The 25,402-nt window shown below is 39.2% G+C and overlaps 1 protein-coding gene across 4 annotated transcripts in view; it reads left to right on the top strand.

Annotated features, from left to right (window-relative positions):
- Positions 1-25,402, top strand: part of LOC117995269 (uncharacterized) — a 123,797-nt gene that overhangs the window by 42,341 nt on the left and 56,054 nt on the right. For 3 of the 4 annotated variants that reach the window (XM_069508719.1, XM_069508720.1, XM_069508718.1), the window contains exons 4-6: positions 5,719-5,757; positions 12,763-12,848; positions 14,255-14,350. In XM_069508719.1, coding sequence (XP_069364820.1) covers positions 5,719-5,757; positions 12,763-12,848; positions 14,255-14,350 — 221 coding nt within the window. The remainder of the gene's footprint in view (positions 1-5,718; positions 5,758-12,762; positions 12,849-14,254; positions 14,351-25,402) is intronic. The other variant, XM_069508721.1, reaches the window with a different exon arrangement.

Genomic DNA, 25,402 nt, shown 5'->3' with positions numbered 1-25,402 from the left:
TGTGCGGGTGAGCGCCACCTGTCGCTATATAATACATTAGGTTAAAGAAGCTGTGGTAGCCTAGTGGTTAGGACGTCCGCCTTCCAATCGGAGGTTGGGTTTTGGATCCCGGAAACACACCTCTAACTTTTCAGAGTTACATGCGTTTTTAAGTAATTAAAATATCACCATGGTGAGGAAACCTGCATGCCTGAGAGTTCTCCATAATGTTCTCAAAGGTGTGTGAAGTCTGCCAATCCGCACTTGGCCAGCGTGGTAGAATATGGCCAAAACCCTTCTCACTCTGAGAGGAGACCCTTGCTCTGTAGTGAGCCGGCGATGTTAGGAAACACTCACACTTATACAAAACATTAGACAGTACATACCATCGAAACTCGCGAAACAAGCACAACCTGGCTCTTCCACATTACAGCTTACAAATAATACGCCGTAGCAGCCCGTATTACAGATCAATCATTATTTATAACAAACTTCCCAACGACATTAAAGAAGAAACAAAAGAAGTCACCTTTAAGAGAAAATTAAAACAATGGCTACTACAAAAATGCTTTTATGATATACAAGAATTTCTAACTGCATAAACCTCAATAGCGTGACGCACCTGTAAATGACATCTGATATTGACATTTAACTATAAGACCTTGTAAGATTAAATAATTGCAACATAACCATAACTAAATTAAATTCTTACAGTAACTATTTTTAAATATTTTATTCCATTGACAGAGACTTAATCAGACCATGACAGCAATTATTTAATACTACTATACTTTGACCTTATTTTTATTTTGTACTAATCTTGCTTTATAATAAATTCTAGTCAACATTCTCATAATATAATAATATATAAGCATGCAAATGAATAATATTTAATATCTAGTAATGATAATTTTAATAATTTTAATCCTATTCGTATTGTATCTTTAATATTTACCATTTTATTGTACCTAAAATTGTATTTGCAATACCCTGACAGGGTCTTATGTATTTAGCTTTTAGCTTTAAGCACCCACCATCAATAAATGTAAATGTACATGAAAGCAAATAAATAAATCTGAATCTAAATCTGAATCTAAATCTGATGGGTTGTTCATGATGATAATGATGACGATGATGATGAAAGTTAGTTCATACAAAACAAAACAACAATTATTGACCACGCATGGTGTAACATGAATCCACCTTAATTGACACTTATCAAGGAACATAAATATAGCTATTGCCTACCCATTTGAATGTCACTTCGCTAATTTTCAAAATGGTTCATCAATCTAACTAATGTGTTAGGGCGTGGTGCCATTACAGCTGTTTGCGGGAATCGGTGATTTTAACAGCACTATAGTCCGCGACATATTGAGATGGCAATCGGGGTATGAGGTGGGGGGACACCCCACACACCCGTACGTCACCTGCGTGCGCCCGCACCGGATTAGCGCGGGGGCTGTGCGAGTGTGCGGGGCATTCCCTTCCCGATTGCCATTTCGCCCTGTCGCGTACTTTAACCAGAGCTAGCTATCGTAATATAAAGTATAATATTAAAAAGTCCGACTTCCAAAACCACTACAAAGTAAAAAATAACTTTTGTTTCTAGTTTCTAAATACACGTGTAGATATGTATGTTGAAGTCGGGCTACACGCTTTGATTTCTAGATTATTTTATGCTCGCCCGACTTCATTACAAGTTGATGACATACAAGTTAATTTTTACTTTGTAGTGATTTTGTGACTCGGTTTTTTTAATATTTTATTTTATTTTAAGCTTTTACCGAAATCAAGCGCGCGAAAAGGGTTTAGGAAAAGTATTTTTGAAAAAAACTACTGAGTTTATGTTTGCAAAGTATAGTTATTTCAAGTAATGAATAAATAAACTTCATATCCCTTATCTTATTTATTTACGCCCAAAGTTGTCATAAATCTAGTGTTAAAATAGGAATCTTTTGAGGCTCGTAACTTTAAAATCATTTTTTTAAATGTTTTATATATGTTTTTTATCAATAAACCTAGATAATGACGAGATAGATAGATAGATTAGTTTTGAGCGTACAGTATCAAATAGTGTAATAATTCCCCTCCTACGTTTGTATGAACAAAGCACCGTCCTGACTCCTGAGCCCTCAAGCTATACCCATGCAAAAAATCACGTCAATCCGTTGCTCCGTTATAAGCCCCGCAAATTGCTATTGCGCTGGAACCATGACTCACTAACATCGAAATGACGTCATTTTGACGTCAGCTGAAATAAAAATATACCATCAGCTCTAAACTTCAGTCTAGTCGCATTCGAAATTTGTGGGACTTATAAGACGTGAGTTTTCTGGATGGGCTGGGCTCACAGATCCTTCGGCATAGTATCTAATCAAGCCCGTATAAAATATCGGTTGGATAGTTCGACTAAGAAACCAATTAGAAGTGTAAGAATCTGAGGAGGAAATACTATATCACCTCTTGGAATTCCGAGATCAATTTACGGACTGCAATTAGTTGCTTTTAGAAACTCAACAACGAAGAACAAAGTATAAATTTATAGTTCAGTATCGACCAATCGTTATCAAGTTATCTAGGCTATTATGATAGATCTAGTTATTTTTATTTAATAACACTTGCAACATACATATTCTACACTAGCTTATGCCCACGACTTCGTCCGCTTTAAACACATTTCAAACCGAAAATTAGCGATTACCGATCGTTTAGTTTCGGCTTTAGACTCGGCTGGCGCCTCGTCCTTTCAAAATCACTCAAAAAGTCCTCGGCTTCGCCTTGGCCTTCCCATAGTGCTCGGCCAGTAATCGCTTTATTTCAGACCTGGAATGTAATGTACTATTATCATATACTTGGGTTTAGCCGGTAACATAACTATCGAAATTACGGCATTGGAATTGGTCTCTGGTGATAATGTGTGCAATTGAGACGTGTGATAGGTATAAACAATGAATTGTAATAATAATATCATTAGTGATCAATTGAAATGATAATTATCACGCCTTTGATAATGCCCTGCGCGACAGGTTGAGATGGCAATCAGGGTAGGGACGCCCCGCACACCCGCACATCCTCCGCGCTAACCTGGTGCGGGATAGCGCGAGTAACATGTGTATGAAGCGGGGCGTTCCTCCGCCTCAGACCCCGATTGACAACTCGACCTGTCGCGTATTATAGATACTTGTATGTATGTGTGTATATACTTTATTGCACCACAAAAACACAAATGACAGGTTACAAAAAGAAATCTTAAAAAGTAGGTACAAAAAGGCGGTCTTATCGCTAAATAGCGATCTCTTCCAGACAACCTTAACGCTAGGGAGAAAACGAACAAATGGACAAATACATTTAAACAAACAACACATTAATATGAGAATGGGAAAATGGATGAATAATACAGACATACTCGACAGACGTTGTCCTGTCCAAATTTTCAAAATACAAGAATTCGCCCCAAAACGGGCGAGTTTCCATCCGTCAACGGCATTCTATTTACACGAACGAAATGTTTTGCGTCACCCAATCCTCACACGTATGGCTAAGGTTTGGAATATTCTCAAGAACCTCAATAGCTCAACGGTTAAAGGAGCGAACTGAACACCGAAAGTTCGCCGATTCAAATCCCACCCTTTGCACTATTGTCGTACCTACTCCTAGCACAAGCTTTACTTTTATTCCGGGTATCCAAGAGTAAATAGGCATCTTTTAGGTAAACGCGTCGCATCTTAGGTCACATCATCACATTCCTTCAGGCGTGTTTGTGGTCAAGCGTATGCTTTTTTTTTCTCTTTTTTTTGAAGCTTAGTCGCTTCGTAAGGTACACAATAAACACAAAATCACCAAAATCTTAGCCTCTAATCTTAAAATAATTTTTAACTAGCTTATATAATAACTTGGCCTGATCACTCGCAGGGAAAGAAAGAAAGGTAACAATATTAAAAATATTTAAATTAGAATCCAAAATATTACACAAACTTAACCTGAATGATTCATTCCGAACACACTCCAGCAACACATGGTATAGGTACATATATCTTCAATTACTCCACATGTGGAGCAATTGGGCGAATCTGTTTTTTTAATAAGGAAAGCAAATTTGTTCGTTGGAATGTGTCCGGAACGAAGTCTAAAAGCTATAGTTATAAATAAATAAATAAAATATCTTTATTTAACAAAAACAAGTTATTTGGCGTCGGTTACTAGTGGTCTCCACACTAGGTTAAACCTGTGACGTGGAGACCATAATAATATATGAGTTCCTAGTGGGTTTTACTGAGGACTAGTGAAAGTTTGGCGGTTAGAATATTTTATATAATATTACTAATTACTGTTACGAATATACAAACAAATATATAATATTATGATGATGAATGAAAGTGAAAGTAAATGAAGTTAGGTCCGTTCGATTGGTTTTGTATTTATCGAACCAACAAAACCTCCAAGGTCCGGACTGCATCGTCCTGTACCAGATGCTCGCTCATCAAAATACTCGTTCCAGAGAGAATAGCACCTCTCTCTTACATGCCAATAAGATCTGAAAAGTAAGGTTCTACCGGAAAAGCGTATGCTTGTAATAAAAATAATTTAAAAAAATGCGTAATATTTCCCACAATTCCAATTTTTTCTTTTTTTAAAGTTTTTTTTTTTTTCGGATATCTTTTTGTTTCGCATATCCTAAAAAATTTGAGTCGCGGAGCTTAGGGACACCCCTAGTTTAATGAAGCGGCCGTCCGTGGTCTCTAAACCCTAAAAAGGATGATGAGCTTTCCATAATTTGAAAATTTTCCGAAAATCTTTCCATGGAAAAATTTATTTTCCATAAAACATTAGGTTTTATTTTACTACTAGCTTATGCTCGCGACTTCGCCCGCACTACATAAATTTTAAACCCCTATTTCACCCCCCTTAAGGGTTGAATTTTTAAAAATCCTTTCTTAGCGGATGCCTACGTCGTAATAGCTATCTGAATGCCAAATTTTAGCCCGATCCGTCCAGTAGTTTGAGCTGTGCGTTGATAGATTAGTCAGTCAGTCAGTCAGTCACCTTTTCCTTTTATATATTAAGACTAGCTTATGCTCGCGACTTCGTCCGCGTGGACTACACAAATTTCAAACCCCTATTTCACCCCCTCAGGGGTTGAATTTTCAAAAATCCTTTCTTAGCGGATGTCTACGTCATAATAGCTATCTGCATGCGAAGTTTTAGCCCGATCTGTCCAGTAGTTAGAGCTGTGCGTTGATAGATCAGTCAGTCAGTCAGTCAGTCACCTTATCCTTTTATATATTTAGATAAAAAGATAAATTGTAGCGAACAAACAAAAAACACTATTTCATTGATATTTATAAAAAAATGCCCGACGCGCATTGCAATGCGAATACGAGTTATACGCGCATTGAAACGCGTCACGTATTATTTTGTACAGTACGCGGCAGAAAGTAATGTATATCTATATCTATAATAATGTACTAATGTACTAATAATATTACAAAGACGTAAAGTTTGTAAGTTTGTTTGTAGGAAGTACTTCGGAACTACATAACCGATTTTGAAATTTCTATCACCAGTAGAAAGCTACATTATTCCTGAGTGACATAGGCTATATTTTATTTTCGAAAAAATTAGAGATCCCTACGAAAATTGTAATAAGCTACTCGTTCAAAGCTGGGGCGGGTCGCCAGTAGTTTATAGAATAATTTATAAAGTTTTCTTTGTCTGTAATATTCGTTTTTGTCACAGACACACAAATGGATGAAGATGACCCTTGGGATTATATATGTAAGTGCGACCTACTTTTCATTATACGTAGCGTTTGCTCTCTGTTTCCTAATCTAATTACTCCTTGACTCTTAGTATTTCTTTTTTCCATTAAACTACACTTCTATAGTATTTGTATTTATTTATTCTCCGATTTAATAATTAATTATCATAGAAATAATCTAGATCCTACGACATATTTTGTAGACTTTTTTTTTAATACAATAAAACTTAAGGCTAGCCTTATCTAATTACTATATAAATCATATTGTAGACTTACTTTACTATTACTCGTAGCTTTAGTTTTAAGTTTGCGTCACAATTATCACCTATTATCTTACAAATCCAACATCTGAACATCAAAAAATCATTTGACTTTGACTTTGACTTTGACTATTGTTCTAGCTGATGTCCACGACTTCGTCCACGTGGAATTAGGTTTTAAAAATAAAACTCTTCGATTTTCCAGTCTAAAAATATTGCCTATGTCACTCTCCAGGTCTTTAACTATATCTATGCAAAAAATCACATCGATCCGTTGCTCCGTTGCGACGTGATTGAAGGACAAACCAACAAACCAATAAACCAACAAACAAACACACTTTCGCATTTATAATATGGGTACTGATGACATGAAATTCTACATAATAAGTATATTATATAGTAAGCCTGGATCCCATATTTATGGCAATCGCGTTCTTTTACCATTTTTTTATTCCCCTACCCAAAAAGATGGGTGTTATAATTAAGTTTGAAGTGTGTATGTGTGCATCTGTGTATCTGTACATCATAACTCCTAAATGAATGAATCAATTTTGATTCAAGTATTTTGTTTTGTTTTTGTTAAAAGTGACTTCATCGAGAGTGTTCTATTAATGATTCAAGAAAATCTGTTCATCAGCTCTTTTCTGGTTGGCGTAGGGATTTTTTTTATAAAGAATATTAGCCAAGTTAAATGGCTAATATTCCCCTTTCCTCTCCAACTAAGCGTCAAGCTTGTGCTAGGAGTAGGTACGACAATATTGCAACGGGCGGAGTTTGAATCGTCGATACGAGCATCTTCCACTGGTCTGATTGATATACTTATTCTGTTGTTAAATATACTCAGCGCATACCCTACTCTTGCTTGTTCGTTGGGTAGAACGTTATTCATTGACCTGAAAAATTTATTCATCCATATTAGTCTTTTGCAGTACTTCAGATGCAAACTTGATCTACCAGAGCGTACACCGCGTGAAATAATATTTAGTATTTTATGAGACGGAGTATAATATAAGCGGTGATAGCCTAGTGGTTAAGACGGCCGCTTTCTTTTCGAGAGGTTTGGGGTTCGTTCCCGGTCATGCACTTCTAACTTTTCGGAGTTATGTGCCTTTTTAGAAACAATTAAATATCTCTTGATATAACGGTGAAGGAAAACATCGTGAGGAAAACTGCATGCCTGAGACCCGAGGTAAAGCTCGCACGTCGATCGGGACTTTAAGAGAACCTTTGTAACGTATAACACAACTAGCTTATGCTCACGACTTCACCCACGTGGACTTCGGAAACTTCAAACCCCCCATAGGGGTTGAATTTTCAACAATCCTTTCTTAGCGGATGTCTACGTCATAATAGCTATCTTCTCTTGAATCATGCCAAATTTCAGCGCGATCCAACCAGTAGTTTGAGCTGTGTGGTGATAGATTAGTCAGTCAGTTAGTCAGTCAGTCAGTCAGCTTTTTCTTTTATATATATATAGATACCTCTTAAATATTTCCACGTTTCAATAACCAAAGACCATTCGATATCAAAGGTCAGTTTTTCGTATCACCAAATCACATTATTGAACCCTGACCATTGAATCCATCTCCTCTCCAAAAACTCCCGATCGTCAATAACATCGTCAAATGAGACCCACAAAAAATTAAATTTCGGCCGAGGGTGGGTTTTCTTACGGCATTAACAGATTTGCCGCGTGAAACGTTGCGGTTTAACGTCTCCATACAAAACTCGGGTGTTAAGTTTTAGGATTTTTAGGGTGTAGTAAAATAAGGAATCCTTATAATTTACTAGTTGATGCCCGCGGCTTCGTTCGCGTGGAATTAGATTTTTGAAAATACCGTGGGAACTCTTTGAGTTTCCGGGATAAAAAGTAGCCTATGTCACTTTCCAGGTCTTCCATGTTTAAAATGCAAAAATCACGTCAATCCGTTGCACCGTTGCGATGTTATTGAAGGACAAACCAACAAACAAACACTCTTTCGCATTTATAATAAGGGTACTGATTCCAGTCAGTCTGCTAGACTGTCCAACTGTCTGCATTTTAAGAAAAAACAGTCACGTTATGTGTCTGTTACACGTCTGTTAACAGCTTTAGGGTCGCCATATGCTAGTGCCGTAAAAATCTCCATATGTGGCTAAGTTCTATTATACAAAATTCATACGTTTTTAATTGATAAACTGCGAGTCGGACTCGCAAACGAAGGGTTCCGTACCATCGTACATAAAATAACGTTTTTTCATAGCGGCTATTTTGAAAATTTTATTATTTGATATTATAGCGTCAAAAAACATAAACATTCTGTAAAAATTACAACTTTACTTATTACTTTTCATGAGATACAGCCCACTGACAGACAAACGGACGGACGGACGAATGGACAGCGCAAGCTTAGTAATAAGGTCTTAATTAATAATTCTTTTTGGATCCCGTTGGCACCATTCGGGTACGGAACCCTAAAAAGAATTTCTGCATCGTATTGTTGAGTGTCATGACCTCTTTTCCATTAATGGAGTGTTCCGTGTTCTTGATAATAATGCGGTATGATATCAGATCACTGAAATCTAAATATATAAAAGGAAAAACTGACTGACTGATCTATCCACACACAGCTCAAACTAAGTACTGAACGGATCAGGCATAGGCATGCGGATAGCTATTCTAACGTAGGTACTTATCCAGTAAGAAAGGATTTTTGAAAATTCAAATCCTATGGGGTAAAATAGGGGTTTAAAATCCCGACTAATATTATAAAGGCGAAAGTTTGTATGTGTGTGTGTGTATGTTTGGTACTCCTTCACGCAAAAAATACTGGACCGATTTGGCTGAAATTTAGAATGAAGATAGATTATACCCTGGATTAACACGTAGGCTACTTTTTATCCCGGAAAATCAAAGAGTTCCCGCGGGATTTTGAAAAATGTAAATTTCACGCGGACGAAGTCGCGGGCATCAGCTGCAATTTAATAAACTAATTAGGTACCTATTTTTTGGTGCACACATTTAATTTTTTGTGACGTGACGCTTTTTTGGCAATCGGGACGGGGACGCCCCGCACACCCGCACAGTCCCCACGCTTACTTGGTGCAGGATAGCGCGATGCGGGGCGTCATCCCGCCTCATACCCCGATTGCTATCTCGACCTGTCGCGTACACGCTGGAAGCACAGAGTAAAGAAACTGGAAGTGATAGCCATACAAAATTACAGTTATTTAAACACACTTTCTAACGATTTAAAGCGCCATACCGGAATTAAGCATTTGAAAAGAGCAACCGCCGAGTTTCTTGCTGGTTTTTCTCGGTAGGAAAACCCGGTGGTAGATGCAGCTGACGATTCAAAAATACTTGTAAAAGTTTAAATGAGTAAAAATATTTTTTCTTTATTTTACTTTATTTATTAACTCTTAGTGGCAAAAATAGTCTTCGTGTTGATACTAGTTGACAGATGTCACATCACTAAGATTTAGTTCCGAGTACGCTCACTGCCGCTATCAGCGCCAAACTGATGAAATCAGTATACACTGCTCCTTTCCTACGTTTTATTGCCATGAACGATTAGACAGGTTAAAAAAATTGTAGTTTTAGTAATTTAGTATTTTTCAAACCGCAATGTATAGTGTTCAAAACTGGAGTCAATGCCCCACCTACGACATGGCATTGACTCCGAGTGGCCTACTTACGCAACGATCATGAATTTTACATTTACAGCCGCAGTCAGAGTCGCTTAATCGTTACCTAAGTTTAGTTAAAACGAGACAGAGCTATATCTCTCACATAAATCTGTCTCGTTTTACTCAATCTTAAGTAACGATTAGCGACTCTGAGTGCGGCTGTTAAAGGCTCTAGATTTAAGTGCACGCTACAAATTTAAACAATAGGCTCGCAACTGGCAGCTAAAGTCACGAGGTTTGAAGACTCTTAATGAAACTCAAACTGTCTCTGTCCTTTTTACATTACAATAATAAGAAGAGGATGCGAATACTTAACTTACCTCTAAAATTTTGTTGTCATCATCATCATCAACCAATAGACGTCCACTGCTGGACATAGGTCTCTTGTAGGGACTTCCACACGCCACGGTCTTGCGCCGCCTGGATCCAGTGGCTCCCTGCGACTCGTCTGATGTCGTCCGTCCACCTAGTGGGGGGTCTTCCAACGCTGCGTCTTCCGGTTGTTTTGTTGCCCTTACTCAGAATCAGTACCAATGTCGGAAATAGTAATCATTATTAAAATCGAGTTCTTTGTCTCTCAATATATACTCGTTTCCATGTATCATTAAACCGCAAAAAAGACGAAATTTCTTAATTGGATTGTACTCTAGTTATTCTCGCTCAGTTGAAAATATGCTGTATCCGGTCTGACGTAATCCGAGAACGTTACTTGACACATTTCCACGGGAGCTCTCTCTCTCTGTGATAATCACTCTAAGGCACAACGCACACCTACAGAGTGGAGTGGCTCAGCGTATTTTTATTACAATACTTCTAGGCAATCGCGCTCCATCTTAGGCTGCATCATCACTTGTCTCCAGGTCTGATTGCAGCTAAGCGCTAGTCTATAAATTTTAAAAAAAGACTCTACTACAATGGTAACATGTGCACTGTACCTACAAGATTTATTTGATTTAAGCCTAACAAAACTCCTACAAATTGATTTGGAAACGTTTGGAAGAACTTTCAGCAATGAGTGGATACAGTGCATAGATAGAGAGAGAGAGAGAGAATGACAACTTTTTTAATTCAATTTCAGCAATATTTTTTTTGTACCAAAACATTTACAATAGAGAGAAAAAAAGAGATCACAAATGGACGGGTAGAAGTGGATAATTGTAATAATTACAATAATTTTATACCAGATATTTGACAGTACGTCGATTCAAGGTGAAACCGTAGCTCACTCACTCTATGTGATCAAACTCCTATAAATAAATTTGATTTAAAAATCAGACTCGCTCGTTTCGTTGCGCACCCAGTGGGAACCTACCCTTAATCCCAGTGTAATAATATATAACATTGTAATTTCCAGTTTAAATGTAACAAAGTTGCGTCAAATTCCAGCTTAAAATTACATTCAAGGACACGTTTTGCGCTTTGAGAGTTCTAGTGAGCTTTATAAATGTGGTTATTATGAAATTGTACTCGTTTCACCACGTTCTTAGGTTTCAAGTTAGATTGTTGACATTTTTATAATGAGGGTAGAAACTAGAGAAAACACATAGCTGCACTCTTGAGCTGTCTATCCACTGAAGTAATCGAGCGAGCGTGCGTGATTATTTGATAGAAAGGAAAATATTATCACGTCATTTATAAAGATACCAGAAATGATTTTAAATACATATCAAAAATTGCGTGACCAGCATGAAGTCCTTGAAGTGTAGGTAAACACTAAAAAATTATAAAAAATATACCAGAAATGACACTGAGGCAGAGATCTATGGAGCGCACTTTGACTTTGATCAGACTTAAGATTGGGTTAAAACGAGACAGATTTATGTGAGAGATATAGCTTTGTCTCGTTTTAACTCTGTCTTAAGTCTCAGCTGAGTCAGAGTGCGCTCTATAGATCTCACCCTAAGTATTAATCACAACGTGCAGAGGCTTATGGAGAGTTTTACCTTTAATAATAACCTAACTGCAATATTAACTTGATTAGGGCACAATAATTGCTATTGCAACCACTCAATCAAAATGGCGATCTAGACACAAAAAGCATTTAATAGTCGTTAAGTCTCGAGTCGGACGAAACTGGTTTAAAATAAATAATAAATAATATAAATCTTTTTTATTCAAGTAAACTTTCACAAGTGCTTTCGAATAGTCGGATGCATCTACCACTGGTTCGGAATGCCGTTCCTACCGAGAAGAACCAGCAAGAAACTCGGCGGTTGCTCTTTACAAATATTTGATATACAAGATTATGTCATGTATAAAAAAGTATTTGCAGTCCTGTGCGTTGCTGGAACGAGCTGCAGGCACGATCAAATCCACGCTCTTTTATCATTTATTCAATTGTGTAATATGCCTTTTTTCAGGAGCATATTTTTAATATATTTTTTAAACTTGTGCAAAGGTAAGTCCAAAATAGTTTGCGCGATTTTATAATAAAAGGTCACCCAAAAGGTCAAAAAACCATCAACCACCCGCATTTATACAATCGACTCAAGACGCCTTCCTCGCAACAGAGTGACTTTCGTTTCTAAAGGCGGCAACTACAAGTGCTATACTTAGTACATTTTTTCTATTATTGGTCTACACTATACTCATACACGGAGAGAAAGTAGTATAGGACTATCTCTGTTCGTATTTCCATACAAATGACAAAGTCAGTGGACGTTAACCATTTTGGGTGACAAACCAATCACAAACGAACCTATATTTGCCGTTCTATTCTATTGGCCGCCATGAAAATTAAAAATAATTAAAAAGTGGTATTTCATGCAAGCTGTGATAGCCTAGTGGTTAGGACGTCCGCCTTCTAATCGGAGGTCGGGGGCTCGATCCCGGGCACGCATCTCTAACTTTTCGAAGTTGAAACCTGAATGCATGAGAGTTCTCCATAATGTTCTCAGAGGTGTGTGAAGTCTACCCATCCGCACATGGTCAGCGTGGTAGACTATGGCCAAACCCCTTCTCACTCTGAGTGGAGACCCGTGCTCTGTAGTGAGCCGGTGATGGGTTGATCATGATGATGGTTTCTTGTACAACGGTACGGAACCTTTCGTGTGTGAGTCCGACACGTACTTGACCGATTTTCCTTTGTTTCAGTTACCGTCACGCTAAACATAACATTGCTGGCATGCAGTACGTTGGGCCTCATCGCATGCGTTCTGCTGGTGTTTGGCGTTTATAAGGTAATTGGCGTATTTTTTTTAATTTTTTTTTCCTCTCCAACTAAGCGTCAGGCTTGTGCTAAGCGTAGGTACGACAATAGTGCAACGGACGGGGTTTGAACCGTCGACCTTTCGGTTTTCAGTCCACTCCTTTACCAGTTGAGCTATTGAGGCTCTAATTCAGATACAAGTTACCCCTTGACTGCAATCTGACCTGGTGGTAAGTGATGATGCAGTCTAAGATGGAAGCGGGCTTACCTGGAAAGGGTATAGCAGTTTTTATGGAACCCTTGCTCCTTTAGTTTCTACACGGCATCATTAAGGAACGCTAAATCTCATGGCGTCACGGCTTTGCCGGTAGGGTAGTAAACAGCCACGGGCGAAGCCTCCCACCAGACCAGACCACACATTTAGAAATTATAAAATTCCAAACCCCTGCCAGGAATCGAACCCGGGACCTCCGATTAATAAGCCCACAGCGCTATTACCACTTTGCCAGGGAGGTCGTCTTACATATAAATTACAGATTCTAACGCTCACCGTCGACTTGCCGTCGAATTGCCGTCGAATTGCCGTCGAATAGGCTAGTTGACACTTTTTTTAAGTTGGTGTTAAATGGTTAATATTTGTCCTATTAGATCAAAAAAATTAACACTATATTTTTTTGCGCCCTAAAAACCGTAAAACTTTAATTTAAAAATATATTTTTCATAGACAGCTGAAAACACTGTCGGCCATGTTTGGCCTATTGATTATCTGTGCTCTGACGTCATGCATTTGTAAACAACAGCATAAACTTCCGTGACATAGGGATGACATTTCTTTGTTTACATATTTAATGACGTCACATCATGGCTGACAGCGTTTTCTGCGTTTCAAATAAAAATAAAAACTGTCTTTTTTAAAATTGGATTTATATATCCATCCTGCGTTTTTAATAATTGTTATTGATATATTTCGTTGTCTTAAGCAAAATACTATAATAAATAATCATTTATTGGACGAAATTAGATATGAGTCAAGTAGCCTATTGCCGGGCGACTAGTCGACCAAGCGTAGTGAGTCTTACCCCCCGTTCCCACTTGTCGTTTGTCGAGTCCGGATTTAAATCGGATATTCCAGTGGCAGAAAATTTTATATAAAGCTATTCACACTTATCGGAAACCGATTTTGTGTCAAAATGTACTGCCACTGGAACATCAAGCGACAAACGACAAACGACAAGTGGGTACGGGGGGTTTGAGTCACTATAGTCGACGCATTTTAAACTGAGTCGTCGAGTTATCTGTCTGTTTCGCTCGCACTTACAGGTCGTAGGTAAGTGCGAGCGGAACAGACAGATAATTCGACGACTCAGTTAAAAATGCGTCAACTATTGTTGTCCTAAGTACCTAGATGAAATAAATGTTTTTTTTTTATTGTTCTAGGACATAAAGTTCATGCTGCTACCATGGATCTTCTCTATGGTCTTGGAGACGTTGGTCGAAGTCGTCAACCTCGGCTACCTGTTATACTTGCAGTCGGTGAGTTTTTTTTTAATTTATATTTGAAGCTTCCGTATCACAAAAGTGGATCTCTTTAAAAAATATCGTTGATACAATTTTACGATAGTAGCAACACACGAGTAGATTATCTACTCGTGTGGTAGCAATATACAAGGAACCACAAGTTCAAGTTACTATAATCCGCCAAAACAGACAAATGGTCTGTACATTACAACATGCAACATACGATATACACCACCCGCTCTTCCACTTCTAAATACGGAACCCTAAAAAGCAGAAAAAACGAGCAACATCAACACACACCACACAAGTATTCAGAGAATTTTTTAGAGACAATTTAGAAATTGTAAATTCCGAAGATTCCCCCGGTCAGGAATCAAACCCCGAACCTCTCACTTATAAGACCGCAGTGCACACCACTGTGCCTCACTCCGACCTAAAGACGTCACGCTATACAAGACGTGCATCCGCCCAATCCATACTTCCATACTAATATTATAAATGCGAAAGTGTGTCTGTCTGTCCGTCGGTCTGTTCGCCTTTCACGGCCCATCCGTTCAACCGATTTTGACGAAATTTGGGGTAAGGACATGAGCTACTTTATATCCCGGAAAATCAAAGAGTTCCCACGGGATTTTTAAAAACCTAAATCCACGCGGACGAAGTCGCGGGCATTATCTAGTAATGTCATATGCCTGTGTCGCATTTGCACATCTGCCACCCTCCTCTCTCAAACCTCTCCAAGTCCTACAAAATAAGTTCATGCGTAAGGCCACGGGCTACCCGTGGTACGTGCGCAACGTGGACCTCCACAGAGACCTCCAACTCCCGACAATAGCTTACTACTTCAAACAGTTTTCCAAAAACTATTTTGAGAAAGTCACTAGACATCCAACCCCCTAGTAGAAGCAGCATCGTACACCCCAGACCGACCTCCCCGATAAAAGACGCCCTAAGCACGTCCTTAACGATCCCGACGAGCAAATCATGACCGACAATGCTCCCTATCTTGTAAGGCTACAGAAAAACTCACAACCTTATTACAGCGTCTTCACCAGCGAAGACGAGGTCCCTGATTTCTACCGTCTGCGTCACCCGGACGTGGACTCACGCCACAGGGCGTACTACGGACTAACCAGTCCAACCAATCCACCTATACCAACGTCAGCCTAAGCCGTGGTCCGAGCCTCACAGTAGCTCTGTTGCGACCATTGATGTTGGAAGGCCACCTCAACCACTGTTTGATATATTCTGTGGTTGCGACGCGTACGCAGTATAGTCAATCCGAAACAACACAAAAAAAAACCACTGTGCCAGTGCGATTATATTATTACACTTTCTGTAGGTAATCATAGCAAAGTACAATTAGTGTTTCTATAGTTAAAGCAACAAGGAACATCTGTACCCCACTTTATGTATTTTGCGGAGGGAAAATAACACTGCGATTGTGCGATAACAGAATAATAACATTTTAAAACCGGCCTTTTACAAAATAAAACGGTCAAGTGCGAGTCGGATTCGCACACAAAGGGTTCCGTAAGGGTTCCGTAAGGCATTCCGAACCAGTGGTAGATGCATCCGACTATTCGTAAGCACTTGTAAAAGTTTATGCGAATAAAAAAAGATTTTCAATTTCATTTTCATTTTCGTACTATCGTACTAGAAATAATACTTTTATGTGCAACACTGCCAGTTAGTGATGGACGGCGCCATTTATATGTAACTAGCTGATGCCCGCGACTTCGTTCGCGTGGAATTAGGTTTTTAAAAATCCCGTGGGAACTCTTTGATTTTCCGGGATAAAAAGTAACCTATGTCACTCTCCAGGTCTTTATCTATACCCATGCAAAAATCATGTCAATCCGTTACACCGTTGTGACGTGGTTGAAGGATAAACCAACAAACCAACAAACAAACAAACCAACAACACACTTTCGCATTTATAATAAGAGTACTGATTTAATAAACTAATTAGGTACCTATTTTTTTGTGAACAATTTTTTTTTGTGACAACCACAAATACACGATTTTAGGATTTTTCCTTTACTCGTACTAAGACCTACCTATCTGCCAAATTTTATGATTCTAGGTCAATGGGAAGTACCCTTATAGGTTATGATTCCCTTTTCTTGACAGACACGTCAGCCAGACAGACATCGATTAACAAAGTGAACCTACAAGGGTTCATTTTTTTCCTTTTGACGTACGGAACCCTAAAAAAATGGCCGCCAGGCGTCCCGTCACTTGATTAATCGTGGCTTATTTAGTGGAACCTTTTAAAATGCACGCCGAAGCGAGGATTTTCCAATTTTGGAGTAATATTCTTTTAAGCCGCTTTTAACCGTAAAATTTAATTTATAGAGACAATAAAGCAAAAATGAATAGCTTACAGTCCAAGCACAATCAAAGACCCATTGTTTTGTCACGAGTTTTATTTCACATCCTCGTCGTATGTGACGAATCATTGCCCGGAATCGAAGCCCTGACCTCCCGAATAGAATAACGAGGTCTTAACCATTATGCTATCACCACTCTACTATTAGAAATAAGTATTATATTACTAGCTGATGCCCGCAACTTCGTCAGCTTGGATATACATTTTTCAACATCCCACGGGAACTCTTTGATTCTCCGGGATAAAAAGTAGCCTATGTGTTAATCCAGGGTATACTCAGTTATAGTCAGGGGATAATGAGTTAATTAAAAATCATGATTTCTTTTAAGTTATACTCTCTTTAATAATGAATTCTAGCCAAATAAACTACCACTTAACAAAAAGTCGACATAGCTCAACGAATTAGCCAGCTGAAGTGGCAGTGGGCCACGTCTGCCGCAGCACCGATGGCCGCTGGGGCAGACGTGTTCTGGAGTGGAGACCGCCTATCGGCAAGCGCAGTCGACCTCCAACCCGCTGGACTGACGACCTTAAGAAGATACCGGGAAGTGAGTGGATGAGGAAGGCGGAGGATCGTGTGTGGTGGCGTGCTCTTGGGAAGACCTATGTCCAGCAGTGGACGCAAATAGGCTGATTGATTGATACAAAAAGTCACATCATTTTATAACTACAGTGTGAAAGTGTGAACTCACCACCATATTCGTAATCGTTATCTAATGCCGTCCCCGGCTATAATAAAATATTTATTTTGATCGTGTTTTGATCAGACGTAATTCAGGTCGTTTCCTTCAAGGAAATGAGAACAATACGTGTTCCTATTACCGCATGTATCATTCCGCAGAATGGAACGTGTCACGCCAATGGGGAAACCTTCACGCTCAATATACACAACTAATTAATGAATTACATTAATCTAAATTATATATTTATTATATATACCTATTATATACATAGCTCAATGGGTTGCGAAGCTGCAGTGGCAATGGGCAGGGCACATAGTTCGTACAACCGATAGACGTTGGGATCTCAAAGTGCTGGAATGGCGACCTCGCACCGGAGGACGCAGCGTTAGAAGACCCCCCACTAAGTGGACGGACGACATCAGACGAGTCGCAGGGAGCCGCTAAATTCAGGCGGTGCAAGACCGTGGCGTGTGGAAGTCCCTACATGAGACCTATGTCTAGCAGAGGACGTCTATCGGTTGATGATGATGAAGTGGATAAATACAATTTGATCCGTCTGTGTCTGTTCACCCTCCTTTTGTCTGAACTTGTTTTGCACTTTTTAATACAATTTTTAACATCTATGGCATCTATGTGCTGCAAATGGATGTCACAACTTGTTTGAAATTGTTGAAAGCCTGTATTCTGATTCAAAGGCAAAGGACAAGTTATACAACATGGCGAGTCATATTCGCAGTTTCAAACAAATGTTTCATACAATTTCACATCGTACAAAGTTCAACCATTCAAACGTTTTTTCAAAGTTCAAAGCTCAAAACGTTTCCCGTTAAATTTTAAATCCATTACGCCCGGTTAGCCGAATTAAGGAAATAAAGAAAAGACGTTTATTCACCAGACTGTGCCACACATCACATCTTAAAACTAAGAGCTGGTTATTCCGGCGCTTCTTCCACCTGAGCAAAAGCCCAACGCGCTTCAAGCAAAATAAGCGCCGGAACATACTATCATGTATGACACAAAAGGGTCCCAGCTCAGCACTATGCTGTATGCTTCGTTGCACAAGAATAGCGCTGATTTTCAGCTGGTTCCCTGAACCGGGTGACGCCACAGAATCATAAACTAACAATAACTACTAACAATAATTAAAATACCATTGTGCGAAAAAATAAAATGATATTGTATTCGTTACAAAAAGCTTATAATAAAATATAGGGCCTTAAATACATTATCCATCGTAGTCGGGTAAAACATGATTATACAAGTTGCGTCATGTACCTATGTTAATTTTAATCCGTGAATATGTATGTAGGTTAGTTATAAAAGATGAAAAGCTTTACGTTACAGAAATTATTCCACTTAATATTCTGCAAGTCGTTACAAAGTGGATCCCCTGCGGTTACGCACGGGCTGATAGTTGCCACTTGACTTTGAGGCAATCTGACCACTCGCTTACAAGAGTCGTGATATGGTAATAGAGTGAGAGCCCGGCAGGGCCAGACCTTCCTTATTTTATAAAATCTGAAAGTTTCTCTGTGTATTATCCCCAACATTGGGTGGAACGTTTGTTTGGATGTTTGTTTGCATCATGGTGGCTTTGGGAGATAACAGGTAACAAAGGTCTAAAAAATCTTATGTCAAAGAATTTTTGATAATTATCTTCGGAAAAGTTCTCCGCGATTCTCTGGTCCGTGGAGATGGAGCATAAGTGTGGTATACAAAAACAAAAATTCCAACGAATTGAGAACGTCCTCCTTTTTTGAAATCGGCTAAAAAGGATGTTCACGTATATAATATGATACCCCACTTGGTATAGTAATCTTACTTTGAAAGTGGAAAATAGCAATATTTGTTCATGACCACAATTTAAATTTTTTGTGTGATGTAACCACAAAGTCAGGTTTTTCAGATTTTTCCCTGAATGCCTGCTTATAGGAACTACCTACCTGCCAAATTTTATGATTCTAGGTCAACGGGAAGTACCCCGTAGGTTTCTTGACAGACCGACAGACAGACAAACAACAAAGTGATCCTATAAGGGTTCCGTTTTTCCTTTTGAGGTACGAAACCCTAAAAACCGGTCAAGTGCGAGTCAGACTCGCGAACAAAGGTTTAAACAGAAGAAGAAAAACGTAAGAATCACTTTTCCTAACGAACCGCAACACTAACTTTGTTTGTAGAGGTTTATTGTTAATATCACAAAAACTATGATATTTAGGTATAGGTTTTCTTGACTGACACTCCAGACAGACAGCCAACGAAATTATCCTATAAGGGTTCCTTTCCCTTTTGAGGTACGGAACCCTAAAAAAACAAATAAATCTTTCCTCTTTATAATGTTAGCATAGAATATAGATGAAAGAGTAGATTGTTTATACAACAAGTGAATAAAACAAGCTATTTTATTCGAGCCACTGATCCGCCAGAGCCGAATGTGAGGGTGTAGATATTTAAACCGGGGATAAAATGGGTTTTATTACTGATTTATACACTCTGCTTTTCAGTTCGATTGCGAGGAAATGCAAATAACCAAACTTTTAAATACCTACTGCTACAAAAACACAAGGGACCTTTTCCGCCACTGTATTTTTTCTTCTTCAATCAAAAGATACAAATCTTGTTAAACACACTCAATACACGGTTTACTTAGACACCGGAGTATTCCCAAGATAATATGTACAGTGTACACTCTACAATACACAATTGCAAAGTCTTTTTTTTTAAATAAAAATTGCGAGCAAACGAGCAGGTGGGTCACATGATGTTAAGTGATTACCGCCGCCCATGAAGATTTGCAGTACCAGAGCCACCAGGTTTTTCAGGAATTTGTTGGTCTCCCCCCTTTATTAAACCCATGTTGTAATCTAATGGGAACACCGCCGAAGGGAGTTGATTCTACAGTTTGCATGTGCGTGGAAAAAAATCTGGCACAACGGGCGATGGTGAGGGTGACATTGTTTCCAGTGGCGTGCGGCGCGGTCGTAGAAAAAGGAGGGTGGAATGAGATGAAACAACTCTTCAGAGCACTCCACATTATAGAGGCGATAGAACACAGAGAGCTTATGTCTCTGCCGTGCTCCAAGCTTTCCAACGAGCCGGTTAGTTTGGGATCGTCCACAAGTCTTACAGCCTGCCAGGATCCGATCGAATGGAAGGAGTTGGCACTGGGGTGCTTATTTTGCAATTACTTAAGGACTTACAAATTACAGTTACTTTGCAATTGTGCATGGTGGAGACTACATCTCTTTCTCATCATCCATCATATCCTGAGGATGCTTAGGTTTCGGAGTGAACCATGTGTTGAGTTGATGCTAGAGGATTTTTGTGGTGATGTGTGTTGGTGGTGTGGTATTGCTTTGCTTTTCCTGCTTCTTTAGTAGTAGGAGAGCGGGCGGTGCATGTTGCATCATACAGGTGATAGAATATAAAGAATTAGGTATATTTAAAAAGCTCACTCAGCGGGCGATGGAGAGAGCTATGCTTGGAGTTTCTCTATGTGATCAAATCAGAAATGAGGAGATCCGTAGGAGAACTAGAGTAACCGACATAGCTCAACGGGTTGCGAAGTGGCAATGGGCAGGGCAGATAGTTCGTAAAACCGATAGACGTTGGGGTCCTAAGGTGCTGGCGACCTCGCACTGGAAGACGCAGTGTTGGAAGACCTCCCACTAGGTGGACGGATGACATCAGACTAGTCGCAGTGAGCCGCTGAATTCAGGCGGTGCAAGACCGTGGCGTGTAGAAGTCCCAGCAGTGGACGTCTATCGGTTGATGATGATGATTTAAAAAACGACAACGCTTTGTCGGCTGGTTATTTACTCAGTGAGCGTTTCAAACCTAACAGATATAACAATAATGCTACACGGGGGGTTGAAACATTCCCGAGCTGGCTTTCAATCCCCAGTAAGCATATCAAACTTCTTACAATCGAGACACAACAACAAACAAATATTATTTCCCTACTCTTGTAAATCTTTTTCCTTTCATGGTTACCTCAGCGTTGAAAGCAAAGCATTATTTGTGAATAGGGGAGTCTTTCTCACGAATGGTCGAAAGATTGAACAAGAACTCCGAGTAGGTATTCATTTCATTCACTCATTCAGAATATACTTGTGATAGCCTAGTGGTTAGGACGTCCGCCTTCTAATCGGAGGTCGGGGGTTCGATCCCGGGCATGCACCTCTAACTTTTCGGAGCTATGTGCATTTTAATTAATTAAATATCATTTGCTTTAACGGTGAAGGAAAACATCCTGAGGAAACCTGCATGCCTGAGAGTTCTCCATAATGTTCTCAAAGGTGTGTGAAGTGTACCAATCTGCACATGGCTAGCGTGGTAGACTATGGCCAAAACCCTTCTCACTCTGAGAGGAGACCCGTGCTCTGTAGTGAGCTGGCAATGGGTTGACCATGATGATGATTCAGAAATTTCGACGAGATCTAAGTTGTCTGCACCAACATGTTAGGTTATTTTAAAAAATTGATTTGAATTTTTCGAAATCATTTAAGATTAACTTATGTTTGCTTAGGACATAATAGCTATCTGCATACCCAGCCCGATCCGTTCAGTAATTTGAGCTGTGCTTTGATAGATCAGTCAGTCAGTCAATCAGTCACCCTTTCTTTAACCGACTTCATTTATACATTTAGATTTTTAATTTATTTATTGAAGGTAGTTTTATAAAATCGATGTTCTCATTCGATGTCATGCGATCTGTGGCAAGGCCATCTTGATAGAATTTGTACAATACGGGTTTTTATTTAAATCTCCATCCGAGACTCAACGATTATTGAATAACTGCTGTGTTTAGATCGTGAAATGGATAAGATGTTGCGATAGAAATCGCGCTCTACTTGAATAATTTATTTAGCCATTAGCTTTTTTATAAAGTCTCTCGATAAACTCTATGCGTTGACAACTTGTGTTCCTCGCGTATTGTTCAGGAGGACATTCCAATATGTAATCTTCTCTATATATAAAAACTAGATGATGCCCGCGAATTCGTCCGCGTGGATTTAGGTTTTTTAAAATCCCGTGGGAACTCTTTAATTTTCTGGGGTAAAAAGTAGCCTATGTCCTTCCCCGGGATATAAGCTAACTCTGTACTAAATTTCATCAAAATCGGTTGAACGGTTGGGCCGTGAAAAGCTAGCAGACAGACAGACAGACACACTTTCGCATTTATAATATTAGTATGGATGAATCGCTGAATGTATTGCTGATAGCAGATCTCGAGAACAGCTGAACCGATTTCGCTAATTCTTTTTTATAATATTCCTTGAAGTACGAGGATGGTTCTTACGGAGAGAATTTTTTTTAAAAATGCCTAAAAAATCGTCTGTTACGCGGTACGAAGTTCGCCGGGGCAGCAAGTTTGTTAAATATATATTTCAATCATACGGTCTGCTTTTTCTGAGTGACGCCTTTCATTCATAAGTTCATTCTAAAACTTATATTTATAAAATAACCCAAAGTAGGTAAGCATGAAATACCAAAACCATTAGTGTCACGTTAAATATTTCTGGGCATGCTCGGAGCTTTCATGTTGAAGCGTAAATAAGTAAGCAGCTAAATATCTTAGCAGTAAAGTTAGGCCGACATTTGAAAGAAAGAAGAAGAAAGAAAGAAAATGCAATGAAAAATTATTTGTTGTTGGTGTCACAGATAAAAACAAAGTACAAGTGTAACATTTTGACACCACCCCAAATGGGCGTACAGCTCAGCATAATGTCTTGCATCATATGCGGGAAGCTGATTTTCAGCTGTGACCCGGCTAAATGATGAAAGCTACTCGTTCTTACCCATCAAGCTGGGGCAAGCAAGGGGCAAGCAAGCATCGTAGGAAAGCGGAGTCATCACGTCATAGCGGCCGCAATGTAGCGTCGAATGCTGTCACAGGAACCTTGTCTATCTCAGACCGCGACTTCGTCTGCGTCCTGCGGGAACTGTCTTTTCCCGTGGATATTCCAAAACAAATCTGTTATACAAGCCTTGTCCTGGCTGTCCAGACAAGCAACTACGCGTTTATATTTTAACTAGCTGATGCCCGCGACTTCGCCCGCGTGGATTTACATTTTTCAAAATTCCCTGGGAACTCTTTGATTTTCCGGGATAAAAGTAGCCTATGTGTTAATCCAGGGTATAGTCTGTCTCCATTATAAATTTAATTTATAAGTTTTTGCGTGATTGAGTAACAAATCACCTACATCCTCTGTACCGAATCTCATATAAATGGGTTAAACGGATGGGCCTTTAAGAATCCAGTGAGAACTCTTTGATTTTCCGGGTTAAAAAGCCTATGTCCTTCCCCGGGATGTGAGCTAACTTTGTACCAAATTTCATCAAAATTGGTTAAAATGTTGGGCCGTGAAAATCTAGCAGACAGACAGACACACTTTCGCATTTATGATATTAGTATGGAAGTATGGATAATATATTGTTTTCTCCAATTATATTTTTATGTATATATTTTATAACTCTGAGCTTGTTCGCGAGGCTGGGTCGTTAATTTGTTATTTCTTTCTTGTCTCCCAAGTTACGGCCGATTTACGGCCTTCGTATGCGTACAATATTGGCGGAACGATTCACTGTTTGTGATTTGTATCCGATTACGGCAAAGCCTCGTAACTCCCAAAGCTATAATCATTATAATTGTACCGTGTCCGGGTGGTATTTTAGTGGAGACTAACTTATAACTCGCGACTTCGTACGCGTGGACTACACAAATTTCAAACCCCTATTTCACCCCTTTAGAGGTTGAATTTTCAAAAATCCTTTCTTAGCGGATGCCTACGTCATAATAGCTATCTGCATGCCAAACTTCAGCGCGATCCGTCCAGTAGTTTGAGCTGTGCGTTGATAGATCAGTCAGTCAGTCAGTCAGTCAGTAACCTTTTCCGTTTATTTAGATATATAGATTAGCTGACATTCAATCCACTTGCACGATAGGTTTTTGCTCAACGTTTCTGATACGAACTGCTAAGGTGTGGAATGCTTTCCGGCATCCGTGTTTCCTCCCACGTACGACCTAATTACCTTCAAGACAATAATGAATAGGGGAATCCCGCGCTAACCCGCTGCGGGATTGCGGGGCGTCCCCCCGCCGATTGCCATCTCGAACTATTGCGTACTATAGGTTAACTCTGTAACGTAGTCTCCCACTAAGCAAAAGGTTTCAGAGAATCTATCTGAACAGGATAGGTTCAAGTAAGACCTCATCATCGCTCTTTATTAGGCACTAGATTTAAAAATCCCGTTGGAATTCTTTAATTTTCCGGGATAAAAAACGGGCTGTATCTCATGAACCGTAACAGGTAGAGAGTTTAAATTTTTCTCAGTATGTGTATTTTTATTGCCGCTATAACAATAAATAATAAATAACCAAGATGTTGAACTCAAAAATGGTATGCTGTTACGCAACCCTTCTATGTGAGCAAGACTCACACTTGACTGGTTTTATTCTATTGATTTATTTTATACTAGCTGATGCCCGCGACTACGTACGCGTGGATTTAGTTTTCAAAAATCCCGTGGAACTCTTTGATTTCCCGGGATAAAAAGTACCCTATGTCCCTCTCCAGGTCTTTAACTACCCATGCGAAAAATCATGTCGATTCGTTGCTCAGTTGCTACGTGATTGAAGGAAAAACCAACTAACCAATAAACCAACAAAACAACAAACAAACACACTTTCACATTTATAGTATGTTTCACAATTATCTTAAAATAGTCCCAAAGAATGAAATCTTCATCTTGAAATAATTTGCTGAAAACACTGAAAATAATATTCTTTGTATAATCTGATAATGTTGGCGAAAATCGACGCAAAGCCTTATTAAAACGAAACATCGGAAAAGTTGGACAGTTGTGGCAGACTGACTGACGAACATCTTGAATTCTTTATTAAGGTTATGAGTAGAGATGGATGATAGCAGGTAGCAGTGAAAAATTACGTGAAGAGCTGTTTTAGGTATATGTTACACTACATATTTAGCG

Source organism: Maniola hyperantus, chromosome Z, assembly GCF_902806685.2.
Source record: "Maniola hyperantus chromosome Z, iAphHyp1.2, whole genome shotgun sequence".
NCBI lineage: Eukaryota > Metazoa > Arthropoda > Insecta > Lepidoptera > Nymphalidae > Maniola > Maniola hyperantus.
This window is presented reverse-complemented; position numbering and strand designations above follow the sequence as displayed.